This window comes from Arvicanthis niloticus, chromosome 5 (genome assembly GCF_011762505.2).
Source record: "Arvicanthis niloticus isolate mArvNil1 chromosome 5, mArvNil1.pat.X, whole genome shotgun sequence".
Classification (NCBI taxonomy): domain Eukaryota; kingdom Metazoa; phylum Chordata; class Mammalia; order Rodentia; family Muridae; genus Arvicanthis; species Arvicanthis niloticus.
This window is the reverse complement of record NC_047662.1, coordinates 108,005,269-108,025,092: the sequence shown is the minus strand read 5'-3', so window position 1 is coordinate 108,025,092 and position 19,824 is coordinate 108,005,269. Positions and strand designations below refer to the sequence as shown.

The window sequence follows — 19,824 nt, the reverse complement described above, 5'->3', positions numbered from 1 at the left end:
GAGAGGGAGAGATATTGAGATTCATTCTGTAAGTTCTGTTTTTTCTAGAGAACTCTGAATAACACAGGTGATTTCCTTGCCTGTAATTCATTTTAAACATAAAGTTATGGCCCTATGATGGGACAGTGTTAGTCTCAGTGTATCTGAAACTGAGGCTCAGGGAGAATTAACTTGTCCCTCAGAAGTGAGTCTCAGGCTGACTCAGAATTACCTGGAAAACTTCAAGACACAGACTTCTGAATTACCTCCAAAATTTTCTGACTCAAAAAGTCTAGGAGAGGGTATAACTTGTATTCTCCCAGGTTCATGGGCAAAGCTGGTCCGGGGGATCCTGTCGAGGACTCTGGCCCTAGATAGTATAACTGGTAGCAGCAGGGTCCAACCCATCCATCCTTTCCACAGTACCTTACAGCAGAGGAGTATTTTTTACAAGCTCAACAGTGGGAAAACTGCCCTAAAATGGCAACACATATAAATCACGCTGAGATCAGAGTCCAGACATATAACCCCTCATTTGTCCAGTTCTCTCTTACAGTTTATATTTTTGATTCCAAATACTCTCTTCTTTTCTTTATCTAACATTAACCTTTCTCAAGCTTTCAAGATCGGGTGTACCAGGATTTATCAGGTGAGAGGGCAACAGACAGAACCAACTGTATCCGTCTTGTATTCTTTTACAGAGTTTCACATTTTTGACCTCTGACTAAGAACTTGAAGTTAGTCCCGCCAGGCACATTCAGTCCTTAATGTCCTTTCTCCAGATAACCTAATATATACCTCCTCAGTGGCCTCAAGGACTAAGCACTAAGATTTCAAGACTTATCATTTGTGGTTTTTTTTTAATAGGAAAATGACTTTTCAATTTGGCTTTATTATGTGCTTCCTGGTCATGCCTAGAATTACGTCACTTTTTCATCATAACAGTAGGCTGTGCTTTGGGGTGCCAATATATGTATGTGTGGTCTTTTTCCTGGGTTGTCAATGACCATCCTTTAAAAGCCAGACCTGTATGTGTCTAGATACTGTGAATCAATGATGCACATTTTCCCCACCCCCGAGTCTCATGTCAGAAAGGCACATAATAACACTCTAAGAAGACAAAGCTTCCGTAAGATGACCTACACACCTTGTAACCCTGGATCTACTTTCTGGTGAATGGATACGCCTGACTTTTCCTGTTCTCATCTCTGGAGGTATGAGAAGAAAAAAAAGCATAAGCTACACTATAGCCACGTGATTTACTCAACCTCTTCGACTTCCATTGGGGAATTTGGGTTATTTGGAGAGAAGAAGGTGAATTCTTTCAAGATGATCATGAAGGTATTTCTATGAGTGCATTCATACTTTAGAGACATATGTGGGAAAGTGGATCTTTAGATAGAAAAGAAATGCCTTCCCCTTCCTCACTTTTTATGTTTCAGAAGGTAGGAGGAGACCGATACTAGTTTGATCCCACTTGTTTTTAAGCCACGTTTTTGGTTTTTTTGTTTTGTTTTGAGAGAGGGAAGTCTCAGTGTCATTCTAATCAGAGCTTTGTAGTTAGGCAAGTCTTGGTTCAAAACCATTACCTGGTCAACCATTTCGTACAAAGGCAACTCTGTAAAGAAACTTATTGATGTTTCTTCATTTGAAATGGGGACAAAAATAGTAGATAACTAAGGCTGCTTCGAGGATTAATACTTGTACGCACGCGTGCGCGCGTGCACATACACACACACACACACACACAAAATGAAATGCTTAGCACACCAATTAACCTAGACTGAGAATAAATTCAAGTTAACGCCATTATTATTCTATTGTAATACTGAATTTCCTGCCTTACATAAGAATGGACTCTCCTCCACTCAGCTGATACTGAAGTTTTGAGGAAGTGATAATCTAGAGGATGTGAAAGGGTTTCCCCCTCAGATTACTGTAACTGTGACACACTCCTTAATTTTTTTTTTTAATTTCAATTTGAAAAGAAATACGAAGAGAAAAATTTAGGCAGAACCTCCTTAATAACTAAAGCAGCATGATCTGCAGTACATCAGGAGTCTTACCTTGTTATGTCATCTGAGAAGGAAATGAAGGTAAACTTTCCTCAGCACTTAACTCTCTCACTAAGTGCTCAACGTGCACCATGTCTTACAGTGTTACAAAGAGCCTAGTGCTCATATTGCCCCTTGTCCAGGTAAGGAGGCAGGCTTAGAGACGCTGAGGTCTCATAACACATAAGGAGAGGAGATCCCAGGATGAAAGGCGAGCCCCTAACCTGTCCAGCCCTTCTGGAAAAACAAAGGGAACACACCCTGCGCCTTGACAGCTACAGCCCACAGATGGTTTCCTAGGGAGCTGGTATCTGTTGTTGAAATATTTGTTCATCTTTCTCTACAGAGACATGCAAAGGCAGTTGCCCTCAGGGTAGGCCTTTTTGTTTCCACTGAGAAAGCCAAAGATGAAAGACGCATCTGAAGGCCATAACAGGTAAACACTGGATAACTAACAATAGTTCCTAGATCCTCCCTGGGCTCCTGGTGGCTGGGGTAGACTTGGCAACTGAGGCAATATGGAAGGCAGCCATTCTCAGGTACCATGGTGCTTGGGTCTCTTTGTGTTGCTTGTCACATGGCACTGTCATTAGGCATTAAGGTTCTATCCCTTCATTGGAACCAGAGGCCAGGGAGAACCAGCTGTTGCCCAGATCTACAGGACACAGGAAATGGAAAACAAAAGGAACAGCTGACTACTGGCAGGAACTTCTCCCATAATTCCTCACTTTTCTCTAATGCTGGTCACCTTGGCTGGATGCTGAGAAATGCCTGTGTTTCTTCAGAACTAACAGCTTCAGTTCATCTTGTCTTAAAGACACATATTCTCATTTCTGGAAGCACAAACTAAGGATCAATTAAACATGACGCTACAAGGACTTCTTTAAATGAATTCTTGACCAACTTTTCTTTCAATATTAAACTTAGAAATGAAAATGGCTCAGCTAGTAAAAGTCTTGCTACCAAGGCTAGCCACTTGAGTTTGGGATCTCAGGAACCCAAATGGTGGAAGGAGGCAAACCAGTTGACCTCTGACCTCCACAGATGTGCTGTGCCACACACATGCCAGCATCCACTCAAAAATAATAAATTTAGCCCAGTCACAAAATAAATGCCACTTGCTCAGTTTTCAGGGTCGTCTCTTTCCTGTAGTATTACCTACCAATCATTTTACATTTTCATGGGAATAATTTTTTCCCACGTGGGCAGTGTCATGCATTGTGTCAGTGGCTGCTGCCTCCTGTAACAAGGGCAGAGGTAGGATTGCTATGAACTGGCTTGTGCAGTTCAGCTGTGGATGTTCCTGCTCCAGGCTGTGAAAGCCGAGAATAGTCATCCAGTCTCACAGATGTTTACGTTTCCTTCTACTGGTTCCGAAACTGTGTGGCCAAAGGCTTGAGAGAACTGAGGAGTTCTCACCCTGTGCTCTATCGCCCCAATTTACCCCATTGACCGTTTGATCACTGAGACTGTGTGGTATCCAGGAAACTAACTTTCAAATGTATCTTCTCCGTGTCCTAACACTGTGTGTGGCTGTTTATATCAGGCAGCGTGCAACTGAATCCCCCCCCCCCCAATAGTTCTGTGAAGGAGGTACTCTTGTGGATATTTCCCAGAGGAAGAAGCAGCCTCAGAGAGACTTAACATTGGCTAGTAAAGGTTGCTAACTAAGATTCAGACAGCTCATTCTCAAATTCTCTCTCTCTTTCTCTTTTATTTTTTTTTAAGATTTATTTATTTTATGTATATAAGTTGCTCTCTTCAGACATACCAGAAGAGGGCATCGGATCCCTTTACAGAAGGTTGTGAGCCACCATGTGGGAGCTGGGAATTGAACTCAGAACCTCTGGAAGAGCAGTTGGTGCCCTTAACCGCTGAACCATCTCTCCAGCCCCTCATCCTAGAATTCTTACAGGATCCTTTTACCAGAAGACTTAAGGAAAACTAGATCCTGTTTTACCAATTATCAGTTAGAATTTTTAACGCTGACACACTGGCGAGGCCTCCCCTGCAGAGGCCCCTTGAGTTTAACACATCCCAGCAACACAGTGCTCAGGAGGCAGTTTTTTAAATACACAGGTATGTTGAACACAAAGCACGCGAGCCTGGCCACACATGTAAGTCTGAGGCAGGCTGGCATCATATAAGCCTCTATATACTATGTAAAGGACAGGTTTCTGAATGCTGGTGATGAGAAGAAGAATGGCCTCTCGAGCTAGGGTCCTGCCGGTGCTCTTTTAAATGTCAGGCTGCCTCTCCCTATACTGCTGACCCTCACAACACAGCCTTGTCTATGCTGTGGCTTCAACTAGTTAATAAGCAGTGGGGCAAAGGCAGCAGATGTGCATATCCCCACTCAGTTATGGCCTGAGTTTTAAGCGTCTAACCTCCTCTGAGTATCACATATCCCTTTTCCCTTCCCAGCTGGTGCCGAGATGTAACGGTGTGTCACCTGAGACACGCCCATTAAAATTACATAGCTCAGGTAACGGAGAGAGCTCAGTGCAGGTCAGGCAATTAGCCTTGGTTTCCAGGGCGGTCCTCAGGCTCCGAGTTCCCTCTCTCCACATCTCATTCTCTCAGCCTCATAGCACAGCAGGAGCCCTTTCCTGAGGTATCTCTTGGGATTTGTTGAGTGGGGGGGTGGTTATTTAACACTGTCCTCATTAACTCAGCCACCAAGTTGCCTGCAGTATTGAGTTCACCACTTGAGGGAAGGGACTTGTGACTTTCCACAACAGGCCATCAGTTCTATAATGGCTGGTGGCCAGTTGAAGTGGAGTGCATTCAGCTGTCTCTGCATGTTGTCCATGAACAAACAACTGAACAAACTTGGGTGGCAACAGAATGCACAGGAGGCTTTTTTTTTTTTTTTTTTTTGGAACAGCTTCTTAGAATGCCAATGTTGAAGTACTCAGTATAATCTGCATCAAACACAGGGCTCTGGCTGTTTTCGGATCTCTCCCTGTGACTGGTGATTCTGTCCCTGGGCATCCCATAGAAGAACTCTCAATAGTCAGGAGTAAGCCAACAATGTTACTGATTCTCGGGAAAGAACACTACAGACAGGAGAGGCAGGCATAGTTGAGAACGTGGGTTTTGAGGTTAGGCCACCTCTGGACTACAAGGTGCCTCAAATGTGTTCTATGTTGCTTTTATGACTTACTGTGCAAGTAACTTAATGCTTGTGAGTTCTATGAGAAAAGGCAATCAGACTCTATACCTTTTGTGGCTTTCCAGGTTAATGACAGTGTACAACAGGAGCAGTCTGTATTCAGAAAATGGCAGCTTGCATGCCATGCCCTCTCAACTAGTAAGTTCTTAGGGAGCAAAACAGTTTACCAGATCCCAAAGGTAAATCCTGTTGCCGAAGCTCTGGGAATACTAGCCCATCCACAAGGCTGTGGGGTGGGGGTGGGGATTCTGTTCTTGGCAGTGATTACCCAGGAAAACAGAAACTAAGCCAACAGCCACGGGCACGGCTTTGTCAGCACTTTCCCCTCCTTCAGAGAGATGCTATACAAGCTGCCTGGCTTGGCCCTGGCTTTAACCTCTGGCCTGTCTTGGGTGTGGCTCCTGGGCTAACCTGCACTCACCTTCCACTGAGGCTGACTAATATGACTCTGAACACAGGCAGATTTAGTGCTGAGTTTTCTGGAAATCAAATGGAAGACCCAGATCCGTGGTCATTTCTCTAAAGACTTAGATGCTTTTCCCTAAAGCCAGGAGTCACTCGAACTCCGGAAGTTTTCTCAAGCCTTTAAAAGATGCCCTAAAGTACTACTCATGATTCTCACCATAGCAACAAAGACCGACAGAAACTAACTCTTGCCGAGTCTATAAATTGTATTACTACTCTTACAGATATTGTTTGCAAATTGTCTAGTAGTTTCCATGGGTATGATTGATAGTTGGAGTCTGGGGAGTGGAGGAGGGGAGGGAGGAGGACTAGAGCCAAAAAGGGGTGAGGAATGCTAACTAACACTTGCATAGCTTCAGTATTTTTTATGCCCCAGGTTCTAACGTGATGCTCCCCTCCCCCACTTTCCTGCCTCATTTGATCCTTAACACAACCTCATGAGGTCAGAATATAACCTTGGTTTACAAACAAAGAAATAGATATTTGGAAATAATGCTACACAGCAGCATGTAAGTAGTGGAGCTAGCTGATTAAACCCAAGCAGAGCTTTCTCCAGACTGCAAACACATGGCGACCATATACATCTTGTCTGTTTCATAGAGACTTACATTTAGATTTGAAATTACGGGTCAGACATCCAATATGGAAGTAGGAAATAAAAGGTTAAAATTTAAATGTTAATCATAAATTTAACTTCTCCAATCCTGAATCTAAGATGCCCTTTCAGGTTAATATTTTTACTTATTTATGTCTTAGTAGTTTGGAAGATGATGAAATCAGATGTCGAAACTGAACATGACCATGGTACATGCCTCTAATCCTAGCACTCCGAGATGGCAGGAGGATCACTAGTTTCAGGCCAGCCTGAGTTGTACTAGCCTGATAGTAAACAATCTAAAGGTAGCGGATGCAGCCCAGTAGGAGAATGATATCCTGAGTTGGATCTTCAGCACTGAAAAAAATAGAGATATGGTCTCATGAAAAGTGTGGTCAAAGAGATACAGCTACTTCCACAACGCACTTAATAAAACATGCAGGATGATTTAGAATAATTGGACATCTGGGTGTTATGTAAATGACTCAAGGATAGAGACTCTGCCTCCTTTGCTGACTGGGTGACTAAAGCAGGACCTGGTCCCAAGCAGGTGCACACTAAACACTCACTGAACGGATGAGAGGATGAGTAAGGACCGATTGGCAATCTCGGGTCATTGTGGTCCAAAGATGGGTTGGTCTATGTCCAGTCTCAGAATGAAGCACGGGGCAGCTGCAGAAACTGAATGCATTTTCCAGACATTTCAGTGCTGAATTTTTTTTTTAAAGGAACAAAAGCCAGTCATTTTTAATTAAAAATAAAAACAAAACCAAACAACAACAACAAAACAGTCGTAGGACATTTTCTCCATCCTAACCCACTTCCTAAAAGCTATTGGTTAGGAATCATCCAGCATGTGAACTAGTGATACATCCTCTGAATGATACTGTATGGAAAGTGAATAGACTTTGGCCACTGTAGCTTACACGGACTCCTAAATTGTGTATCATCTGTGCGGTCCAGAGAAAACCCCGTAGGCTCCTGACTGCTAGAATGTAATAGCTACTCCATTGAGCTGTTGCAAGAACTAAGGAAGATTAACAGCGCAGGCATTTAGCAGGCTCTGAAGACACGAGTTTGCTTTTTCTTAATGCTCACTAATGCTGACTTAATGCTGACTCCAATTTATTCTATTCCAATACTGTCAATGTGGGTGAGATCATATAATTGTGTCTCACATACTCTTATTCCTCCTCTACAAAGACTGTTTCAATACACACAGGTCAGAAAGGTTCTAAGTTTTCTCTCTTCTCTCTCTCTCTTTTTTTTCCCTGAATATCAGCTCTACAGTGTTCAATCCCGTTATATAACAGAAAGGCAGGGAAGTTGGAACTGGAACAGAGAAGACATTTTTATAATTAGGCAACAGTATTTTTGTAAAGTCTGTGGCTTTCTGTTTTGGATGTATCTTTGAAAGAGGTGGAATCAAAGGGGAGGTGCTCCTTGCTTCTGCAGTCACTGCTGTTTTAAAGGTTTCAACAGAGACATCTGCTGGGTTTCTACCAAAGGAGGCCAGAAAAGAGTTCAAGGGAGCGTGAAGGGAGGGGACAGTGGCTTAGGAGAGGCTACATCTGTTTGTATTCTCCCATCTGAAAAAGCTTGACTTCTGGCATAGCACAGGCTCCTAGTTAAACTTGCATCTAGCAACAGATGAAAGGCTCTCTTCCACGTTTCAGCGGTGGAGATCAACGGCTGATTATATCCTGTAATACCTAACCAAGGGTGGGGACTTCACATCTGTCAGTATTTTCCAGTTCTATTGCCTTGGATCACAGTGGGGAGGAGGTTAAGTTTGAATCCACCTCAGTTCCCAGGCAGGAACACTGACCTGGGCCCAGGATTCTAATTCTAAGCAGATCTCCCTGCTTCTCGGCCTTCCAGGATCTATTATTAGCCTAAAGTTCTTTTATTTTATCTTGACACACAGTTTGATCATTTCTCAGAGGATGACTCATGACAGAAAAAGGTCGAAACCTGGGGAAAGTAGGATGGACTTGGGGGGAGGATGAAGGGGAAAGTGGAATGCGTTAGAGGAAGTACTCTCAACATAGGACCTTTTTAAAAAGAAAGCACCAATAACACCAGCGAAGTAAGCACAGGGAAGCAGGAAGTGGATGAACTCTCTTGATGACGGTGGATGCTGGGACTTTTCACTGTCTCCTAATAAGACATGTTAGACAAGCTAGAGAAAATGAAGCCAGGCTGGAGAAAGCTTGCCTTGCAAGTGTGGGAACAGATTTTGATCTCCAGAATACACGTCAAAACAAAACCAACCAACCAACCAATGAAGCAAACAAACAGAAGTGAGTGGTGGCACATGCTTATAATTCCGGTGCTGGGGAAACAAAGATGAGTATATACTTTTGGCTCATTTGCACAGCAAGCCTGGCTTACCCGGGAAGTTCCAGGTCAAGAGGGATCCTGTATTAAGCAAAGGTGAACAGCAGCTGAGGAGTGATGACTCAGGTTGTCCTACAACACAGGTGCGCACACTCGAGAGCGTACACACACACACACACACACACACACACACACACACAAGAAAAGAAGCTTTGTGAAAACAAGTGCTGGGCAAATCCAGAAGTGGGGGCATCTCTGCATTGAACCCTAGCACAGCTTTACAAAGATGACTTTGTAGTTACTAATCCATCCGACATCATGGTGCTTTAGAACTCACTTATTCCTGACACACTCTGATAGGACCTATTCTATACCTTTATAGAGGTTATACTACAATGTGTGGAAACACACACAGACAGACAGACGCACGCACGCACCAGTGTCTGATCAGAAGGATCTCAAAGGGAACATAGAAAAATCATGAGCGAAAGAGAAAGTATGGGTAACTATACTATGGTGAGAAGCAGGTTGTTTCTCCAGGAAGGAAAAGCATTATGAATGGTTACAATAGAAGAGTGGCAGGACTTTTTAAAACAGAAGGTTCATAAGGAAGCCAAACAATTCAAACAGTGGACAAAAGACCTCAGTGGGTGTCCTACGTATGGTTACCATGGCTATGATGCGACGGCATGACCCAACGAAATGTTGAAGAAGAAAAAAAAAAAAGTTTTGGCTTAGATTTCCACATTACAGTCCATCATTGAAGGAAGGCAGGGCAGAAACCAAGAGACAGGAGATGATGCAGAGGCCATGGAGGAGTGCTGCTTGCTGATTTGCTCCTATGGCTTGCTCAGCCTGCTTTCTTATAGAACTCAGGACCACCAACCCAAAGATGGCACCACCTACAATGGGCTGAGCCATCCACCATTGATCACTAACTTAGAAAATGCCCCACAGGATCTTATGGTGGTGTTTTCTTAACTAAGCCTCTCTCCTTTCAGATGACTCAAACTTGTGTTGAGTTGACAGGAAACCATCCAACACAACTGTCAGCTTTACACGCAAACATCATTGTTTGGCCATAATTTTTCTTTTCTAGTTTATCCCCTAAATCACACATTAATAAATATCACAATATAAACTATTCCAAGTTTTAAAAGTCCTGTAGTCTTTAAATATCTTTAAAACATGCAGACTCATTTTTAGTATCCAAAGTCTTGAAAACTCCAAAATCACTTTAGAAGATTAAAGTCTCTCAAACTGTGGGTTCCTGTAGAATGAAAAACGGAATACTTTCTTATTTCAAGAGGGGAGAACCAGGGCACAGTCACAATCTGAACAAAGCAAAAGCAAATGCAAACTGTATAAATAACTCAGTGTCCAGTGTCTGGGATCCACTCACAATCTTCTGAGCTCATCCAAAGGGCTCCACCCCTGCAGCACATACAGATTCTCTCCTAGGCTCAGACCAGCTCCAATTCACCAGACGAGTGTCTGCTGGTTATCCCATGGTACTAGCATCTCCAAAATGCTGGCTTCTGCTGCAACTAGGTTACACTTTCACCAATAGCCTCTCCTGAGTTCTCTTCAAAGGACTCCAGCTCGGCCACTTAGTGCCACACCTCCGCAGCTTCCCATGACCCCTTCATGCCTTCAAAACCAGCAGAACCTGGGTGACTCTTATATTATCAAGTTTGAACTTTAACCAGCACAAGGGATAACCTTGGCCACCTCTGCAACACAACTTCTGTGTACTGATCTTGAGGAAACACTTCCCAGAAGTGTTTTACCTTAGTGATGCTGGTCTCTTTTTAATCATTAGTTAAGATGCTGGCCAGCATCCATTGTCCCAGCAAAGCAAAGGTCTTACTTTAGTGCTTCTGGCCGCTTGTTAATCACAGTTGATGTTTCAACTCCAACTATAACCAAACACCACATATTCATCACCTAATGGCCCATTACAATCTCTGCTTTCCTCTGAAACTTCACAAGCCAGGCTTCTGTCTTGTGCACTGCTCTTAACATTCAAAAGCTACAGAATAGTTCACTGAGCTCTTAATACTCCATGTGTTTTCTAGTCCAAAGTTCCAAAGTCCTTCCACGTTCCTCCCCAAAACAAGATGATCATGTCTGTTCCAGAAATACCCCACTATCCTTGTACTGACCTCTGCTTTAGCTAGGGTTACTACTGCTGTGATGAAATACCAAGACCAAAGAAACTTGGGGAGCAAAGGGTTTATCTGGCTTACACGTCCACATTACTGTTCATCATGGAAGGACTTAAATTGGGCAGGAACCCGGAGGCTCAAGCTGAAGTAGAGATCACAGAGAAATGATGCTTACTGGGTTGCTTAGCCTGTTTTCTTATAGAACTCAGGACCACCAGCCCAAGGGTGGCACCACCTAAAATTGGTTGGGCCCTCCCCTCCCATATCAATCACTAATTAATAAAATGCCCTATAGGCTTTGTCAACAGCTGATCTAGTTGAGGCAATAGCTGAATTGATACACCCTCCTCTCAGATGACCCTGGTTTGTGTCAAGTTGACATCAAACTACACAACATAGTGGGCATTTCTCAATAGAAGATAGGCAAGCAACTCACAGACAATGGAAATATAAGATAGATAAGATAATGTATGTACACATTTAATCAACAGATATCCAAGAGGATGCTTGAATAAAGAAAATGTGGCATATGTAAACCACAGAATGGTTTTCAGTCTTTAAAAAGAAGGAAATCGGGCTGGAGAGAGAGGTCAGTCAGTGGTTAAAAGCCCTCGCTGCTCTTACAGAAGGCTGGAATTCTGTTACCCAGCATCCACATGGCAGCTCCTGGAACTCCAGCTCCTGGGCATATGGCATTTTCTTCTGGTCTCTGTGGACTCCTTCACACATGTGGTGCACATAAACCCATGCAGTCTCACACACATACACATAAATAAAAACAAGTCTTAAAAGACAGTCTTGGCTAGGTGTGATAACACACGTCTGTGAACATATCACTTGGAAGGCTAAAGCAGGACTGACTTACAGTCAGGGCTATATAGGGAGTTCCAGGTCAACCTGGCCTACATGTGGAAGCTTGTCTCAACACACATTCTTCCTCCCCCCATACCCCTCTCATTTGTAACATGTGTATGAAATGTATGAATCCTGTATGAACTGAGCTGGGCACACAAAGGCAGATGTCATATTATTTCACATGTGGAATGCAAAAAGCTAAGAATAGAGTCAAATGGAAGTTATCCGGGGCTAGTGAGAGATTTCATTCCAAGGATACAAAATTTCATCTATAAAAAGGAAGAAATTCTAAAGAACAATTATACAGTGTAGCAGGCATATTTATTGTGGTCTGTTGTTAAGTTATAAGTTCTCAAGTCTCATCTAAGAAATCCTTTCTCCTTTTTAATTCTCATCATTTTTTGACAGAGCTAGAGGACCAAACCCAGGGCCTTGACCAAGTATTTCTCTATTGAACTATACTCTCAGCCCTCACCTAAGATCAGGGACTCTGCATTTTGAATTAGAAGTTTCAGGTAATTTTGACAACTCTAATCTATATAGGTTAATATTTCCTTAAAATTAGAAATAATAGTTGGGCGTGGTGGCTCTACCATTTAATTCCAACACTGAGGAGTAGAACAGGTAGATCAGTGTGAGTTGGAGGCTAGCCTGGCCTACTATCAAGTGCCAAACAGCCAGAGCTACAGAGAGAGAGACCCTGTCTAAATGAACAAACAAATGCTAAATGCTAATGGAGCATATTTTATAGAGAAAGAAAGTGCCACATCAAACTTGGGAACAGACTGAAAAATCTATTCTCGGGGCCAGCAGGAAGAGGTACTTTCTCACCAGCCTGATAACCTGGTTCTATCCTGCAATGCACAAGGTTGAAGGAGAGAAGCATTTCTTCCAAATATCTTTCTCTCTCTTTCTCTCTCTCTCTCTCTCTCTCTCTCTCTCTCTCTCTCTCTCTCTCTCTCTCTTTCTCTCTCTCTCTCTCTCTCTCCCTCTCTCTCTCATTGGAATTCATGCTTCAATCATAGAGACAGCACACAAAGTAAACACATACTTTAAAAACATTTTAAAGTATTTTTCTTGGAATTTCGTGAAATGCACACTGACATACTAAGAAACCAGTGCTGAAATTATTCAGCTTCCTCAGAATTTCTCACACTTATTTCTTTCCTCAGGGGAAATCCTATTAAGATTCCTCAAAACATCAACACTGTGGAGCAAAGAAACAGAGAAGTCAGTTTCTATGCAGAATGATCAAAGAAACACCTAGAAAAAGAAAAGCAAAGTTTTTTTTCTATGGGGACTATGGAGACATCTGCTGCTCACCGGAAGAAAGTGTAAAAATCACCTATGATGATGCTTAGTTCCCCAAACAGATGTCCAGAAGTTGCCTCCCTGTCAGGTCATGGATGGCTGCTGTACTGAGATAGCAGCTCAATGTGGGAACAGCAACTGCCAGCAGGCTGGAGTGCCCAGAGTTCAAAGCATCCAGGAGCCAATACCAGAAGGATGATGTCATATCATTATGCTATTGTATGTTCTGTGCATGATATTGACTGTTGCTTATAAGATTACTGAAGGAAAAAAAAAGTTCCTCCCAACACAGGCAGCCGCTAAGAGTGAAATGAGAAGTGCAGGGAGATAAGAATCAAAGGTTTTCCACTCAAGATTCGGAACGCCTGCCCATGGGAGTTTCTGGGAAACTCCCAGGTAACACTTCACCTCCTTTGTGGTAAGAAGGCACAGGACAGGGAAGCATGAGGGGGGTAGACAAGTTAAGGCAAAGCCAGTATCTGTATCCTGACAAACTGGTTTATGTCCCGCATACTTCAAGATGCACCACGCTGCATCAGTTTATTTGTGTACATTTGTCCTAGTATAAACCTGATTACTTCCACACATCCCTTCTAGACGTGAGAATACCTCTCCATCTATGGTGCTTTCAACAGGCTCCATCCTGTGCTTTTCATGTGCACTCACATGCTTGTTTTTGTATCCCAGTAGTCACTCATCTTAGAAATGGTTCTGAATGCCCATGAAGGTTCCGGGCTAAGCAATGAAGACACAGCAGTGGAGAAGAGAATTCTCTCATTCCTACTTAGCTTTGGATATAAAGCAATGAATTCCATATCCAGCCTGTTTGTACATGGAAATCCAATAGCTAGCAAATCAAAGAGGAAGGAAAGGCCGAGTCTGAACCCTTCTGGTTTACAGCTAACAGCACAAAACAAGCCACAACATCTGTATTTCAAATAGTCCAGTCTGTCTAGCAGTTACCAGGGTTAACAGTACAGCCTGCAAGTGCAATAGCCTATGACTGGAAGAGAGGCAAGTCCCAGGATCCTTATTACCTCAGGCTATGAACTCCTGTGTGCTTGTGCTCCAAATAATCTAGGGATTCCCATACTGTGATTTATAATCTTGAAAGGTTAATATAGTAAGACCAACAGGAATCACAATCAATGCAACCCTACATGTCAATTAGCCAAAAACTAAAACGCTTACCAGGCTGTGTGGATTTAGCGTCTAGCCCTAAGAAAGCCAAGAAGATCCTAGCTCACATTCCCCCAAGTCTCCCAAGCATGTGGAACGTATACCACTAGTCCACAAAACCAGATCGACCATAAATGACCCCCCCCCATTTCAATCAGATTTTTTTCTTTTCAGATATACAGCTGGTGGAGATTAGGGACGCATGAATGCTGTCTAGTTTTCAAACGCAGTGTAAGACTCACACTGTGCAAACTTTCTTGACTCAGGGAAGAATGGGACAAAACATAAAAAAAAAAAAAAGAAAATCAAAAGATACACGATCAAACCATCATGCACTTACCAACACATGTTGGAAATATGTCCTCATTGTTTATCTGGACTTCAATCCAATCCATAAGCAGGTTCATGTACTGGGGAGCGGGCAGTGCAGTTGGTTTCTTATACTTGAGGTCATCCTGCCACCGATACTCGTATTTGGGGCCCCCTGACATCACAGGGCAGGTCCGCTCAGTGCAGAACTCACAGATGGTGCCGTAGATGAGGTTAATACGATTGAAGAAGTCCACCACATGCACAGCCACCCAGTCGTTCTGGTCCTCCCCGCTGGGTAACTGCACGGCTGCCCTCAGGTCCACACCTGAGTTGAGGGATGCCTGAGCCCGTTTGTGCAGCTCAAACCTCTGTGTGCCAGGTTCAAACTTCCTCTTGGGCCGGAAGGTCTTGTCCTTGTTGAACACTTGCTTCAGGGCTATGGACATGGTCTCTTCCTTGGCTTCCTTCCTTTTGCAGGAAGCAAAAAGGCACTTGGGACTTTTCAGTGAGAGATCACAGCCCAACAGGGTTTTCCACTGCCAGCCCTCAGGCCCCAGTGTTGCAGCTGTAGTTTTTACACTATTTACTTTAAATGGCTCCTTCCATCGTCCTCTTGAATGATCTCCAAGGGAACCTCATGTTCCTTCCTAAAGACAGAAAAGAAATGGGAAGTGGTGAGTCCTCAGATTGCATTTATAAACTAATAGAGGCTTAGGCTTAATTTCCACCTTGCATTACTGGCTGTGCTTGGTTCCTATGGGTCTAAGTATATGGTATAAGCTATTGCCCTATGGACTGCATTGGTAATGCGAATTACGTAAATGACTAAGGAAGAAAAGTTGCTACCCTCTTTTTCTTTGCTGGCTCTTCTCTGTGTGATCCTATGCTAAGGGCTTCTCCAAGGTAGTAATGTGTAGGCTAGACATTCGATCCTATTCCATATCTACTCCTTTTGGGGAACTAATGAGTAAGCACAGATTGTCCCTTTCCTCCCAAATAGAGGCGATGGGACTAGGTGGCTGTCAGTCCAAGCTGGCTAAACAGAACCAGGCAGGGGCCTGTGTCTGCTGGATCTGTAAATGATGAAAGTGGTCAGCTTAAGCTGTTCATGGGTGGTGTGGAATGAAGTTGAGAGAGCTGGGCTGCAGAGCCAGGGGGTGAGGGTGGGGTGAAGGAAACAAGAGGGGAGGGGAAAGAAGAGGAGAAAGAGGAGAAGGGAGAGGAGGAGGGGAAGGAGGTTGTTGTAGCAGTGACTGTTGGAACAGAGAGAAACAGCACAGTCCAAGTTGCCTGGAAAGCGGTAAGAAAGGGGAAAGTGGCTTCTTTAACTCCAGACAGTCTAGGAAATGGTCCTAATGGCCCCCGAAGCCTAGCTACATCTCTTACCTTTGGGATACATTTGTTCTTCCAGGACTGGTCAAATAAATCCTCGGATTTTAATTCTGCTGGTTTTAAGTTGGTTGCTCTTTTTCGAGGAGCCCTAACTGTGAAAGCAGCTGTTACCTCTACAATGAAATACTCCACCCTTTGTGATCCTAACATCACTCCCTGGACCTCTTTGGAACGGAGCTGTCTACGGAACTTACTGACAGTCCCCACGTGAGATGGACTTGTGCTACAGCATGTCACCTCTGGCCACCTTGCTGCTGAGCACTCGGGTGTCAACCATGTGACTGAGCTTTTCTTTCTTTTCTTAAAAATCTAATTTAAATGAACTTGAATATATTTAGCCACTCACATCCAGCGGCTGCCACACTGGACAGTGCAGCTTTGAAATCCTAATATTCTCCGTTGTTTCATCTGACTCAGACCTCTGGCAAGACTTACAGATTCACAGAAAGTGTAGTAAACGCACAGCAAGTACCATTCTTCCTGGATCTCTCCCTAGGTGACGGAATTACTGGCTTAATAGCATCCTGTAGCTAGCAGGAGGCACAGTTGGCACCAAATTTGGTTTGCTAACTCCTTGTAAAGGCACTTTCCACGTGGTCCTAAACTCTGAACCATGTCTTTCATCCTTTCTTTCTCACTGGTTCATGAAGCTCCCTACCCAGAGTCTGTTCTATTTCATATACATATTCCTCAAAAGCTGACAAGAAAGCGTGGGTTGAGGTGAAGGCTGCCCGTGGCCTTGACACAGGGAGATGGTAACAAGTCCACTCAGGCCAAACCAGAGCAAAGTGAGCCCAGAGCCGAGGCCAGCCTCAGAACAGCCTCCACAGGATCTGTGAGAGGGTTGGAGTATGAGCTTTCTGGGCTGCTTTATTCACACACCCAGAAGGGGTTCTGCTACCCCCACAGGGTGAACATGGCTTGGTTAAGTCATTAGCATTGGAATATGTTCCAAATATACCTTTTCAAAAAATTTAAATTAACATGCATGGTATTAAATTTCATCATGGCATTTTCAGACAGAATTAGTTTCTGTTCATTTTTTTTTTCCTGAGATATCTGATTCCCTCTAAAGACTTTGCTCTTTGCTCAGCACAGCCATGGTCCTGCTACTATGTGACTCTTCCTGCTGATCCCACAAGCCAGTGCTCTTTAACCACCACCCCCTCATTCCTAACCTTTCCCAATATCTCTTTTTTCCTTCTCATGTGATATTAAACATACACTCCCAGCTCCCACAAAAAGATCAATGTGGAAAAGGCCACATGACAGCCTGCCTGAGGCCTTTTATGAAGTCATACTCCAGGGTACTCTGAACTCTCAACTATGTGGATATCAACACCAAAGTCTCACATGCTAGGGTGTGGACATGTGCAATCTCTTTTCAAATGAAAACCTTGGGGCTGGGCTATAAGCTCAATTGTGGAAAACTTGCTTAGAATTCATAAGACTGTAGGTTCAACCCCACAGAAAAAAAGAGAAAAAGAGAAAAGAGGAGGGGGCAGGGAGGGAGGGAGGGAGAGAGGGAGGGAGAGAGAGGGGGGAGAGAGAAAGAGAGAGAGAGAGAGAGAGAGAGAGAGAGAGAGAGAGAGAAAAGAAGAAAAGACAGAAGGAAGGAAGAGGGTGGAAGACAAACTTTTTGAAGACTTACTTTTCGTGATAAGAGCCTGAAGAAACTTGAAGCTTTAAAAGATTATTTCCAAGACAAATGAATGAGTGAGAAGTTGGGAAGACAGAGACAGAATGAAGAATGATGAATGAGATTCTTCTTTTTCCTCACTAATCAGCAACAGTCCCTCTGTGCAGCACAGTAGTAACAAGCAGGTGGTTCCCTCCCTTTCTAGAAGAAACTGGCTGCTTCTGTTCTGATAACAAGGGTCCCAGCAGCTCTCACAGCCCTTAGAGCCATCCTCTTTCCCCAGTTCCATGACCCTCAGTGCCTCTGATTCTTTCTGTTGCTTCTGGGGCCTATAGTGTCCACTCTTACAGACAGAATGTGCCAGGCTCTCATGGACACCATCAACAGATCTGTCAGACATCCCAGCTGGAAATCCAAGAATCAGGACTTGAAAATCCCCCAAAGTTTCAAGTGATTGGCACAAGCATGTCATAAATAAATAAATAAATAAATAAATAAATAAATAACCAACCAAACCTTGCTAGAATTTGGGAGATTTTTTCTCTTTATTCCAGTGATACTTAGGTAACAGATTTCAAGATTTTAGTCTCTTTAACTGGAAATCTATTTATCCCAAACGTTAATCAGGTTTAAAATGGCTGTCTTGGGGCCGAGGAGATGGATCACTAGATAAGAAGGCTCTCTTAAGTAAGCATGAAACACTTACCTTAGAACCCAACACGGACTTAAAGCTCAGGGTGTGGTCAAGTGCATGAGCAGCCCTACCTAGTGCTTACTTCTCAAGTGAGGTCTCAAATCTGCCACTCGTGATTAAACACCACTCTGCTCTGGATCCCTCCCTAACACTCCTAGTCCTTAGTCCATCTTTTGTGGAAGCCATGAGCATGGTAGTTGCAAAGTCACTGAGTGCTAACTATGTTAAACAATTTGCCAGAAGTCAGAAGTTGACAGATGGTGACCTGAATCCATATTTCTCCATCCCTGAGACATATATGATGTTTTTGACTGCAGCTATTTTACAATCCCATACACATCTTTGAACTCATTTCAAGCAGCTGCCATCACAGATCAAAAGGGAGTTCAGAGCATGTGGTACTATTAGTTTCATTTGACGGGACTGCTGGTCTCCAGGCATGACGTGGTCAGACATGGGACAATGTCTCTGCTGGTGTGCTTTTTCATCTATAGTGGAGTTACTCTGAGGAGTGTGATTGTTGGCCAGGTGAGTTCCCTAGATATAAAGACCAGGCAATTGGGATGGATGGGGAAAAGATCCATCACATCTCCGAATAGTAAATGTTTTTTCTATGTATTTTTCCAGGTGTCAGAGCCATGTTAATATGAAGACCTAAGAGAGTTTTGAATAAAAAGGTGCATGGTGGATGCATGTGGCCTTCCTTTCCAACCCCTATCTACATTGAGGTCCTGCCTGTAGTATATTCTTTCATCCATTTTAATGGTTACAGTTAGCCAGGCTTCTGATCTCAGCTGAGAAGCTGAGCCCAAGGACCAAAGACCAGCATGCATAACTTAACGAGTACTTATGTCATAAAAATATTTTTAAATCAAATAAAAGGCTGGCCATGTAACTCAGTAGCAGTGTACTTTCCTAGAATGTGTAAAGCCCTGGGTTCAATCTCTAGTACTGTTATAAAAAGCAGACAAGATAGTCCTTATCACAGGTTAACACAGAGATCTGAGGTTCTGTTTAAGTACAGGTAGCAGCTTCAAGTCTGCACTTCAGACAGGCTTTAAGTGATGTCAGAGCTACCGATTTGTAAACACAGGTGACATGGTGCATCAAATATGAAGGCTCTCAGGCTTCACCCCAGATGTAGGATATCTAAATTTGTACTTAACCACATCTCAGAAAACACCTGAAGCCTTAGGTAGAAGGGATGTCTGACTGGCCAACTAAAGGGATGACAACATCCACTTGTTCTTGTGGTTTTGTCAACAGTTTGCTTCATAAATGGAGTCTGAAGTTGAATGTGCATGTGCCTGTGTCGGGAAAGAACACTAGAAGAGCCCAACTGTCTCCAACTCAACTGCTTTGCTTGAGTTGCTGCTTGCCAGGCGGCGATGTGGGGATAGGGGTTTGGGGGCTGAGGGGTAAAGGGTGGCTTGAGGGGAGGTCTGATCGGGAGGATCTGGATAGCAAAGCATTTCCGGACCTCAGGGAAAACCATTGTGTGATGCCACATGAAGAGTGGCTACTGCCACTGCAACCACATGCCAGGAGTTTCTTGAGCTAATAATGACATAGCGGTTATTCTCTGTCTTTGTCTAGTGTCCAGAAAGAAAAGAATAAGTCATAAGTTTTGGGCCCTGGATAAAAATGCTAAGACAATTCTGTTATG

General features: G+C 43.5%; 1 protein-coding gene across 5 annotated transcripts in view; it reads right to left on the bottom strand.

The window, feature by feature from the left end:
- Positions 1-19,824, bottom strand: part of Mob3b (MOB kinase activator 3B) — a 182,640-nt gene that overhangs the window by 96,464 nt on the left and 66,352 nt on the right. For all 5 annotated transcript variants that reach the window (XM_034501679.2, XM_076935180.1, XM_076935179.1 and 2 more), the window contains exon 2: positions 14,462-15,080. In XM_034501679.2, the coding sequence (XP_034357570.1) occupies positions 14,462-14,879 (418 nt within the window). In that variant the 5' untranslated portion in view covers positions 14,880-15,080. The remainder of the gene's footprint in view (positions 1-14,461; positions 15,081-19,824) is intronic.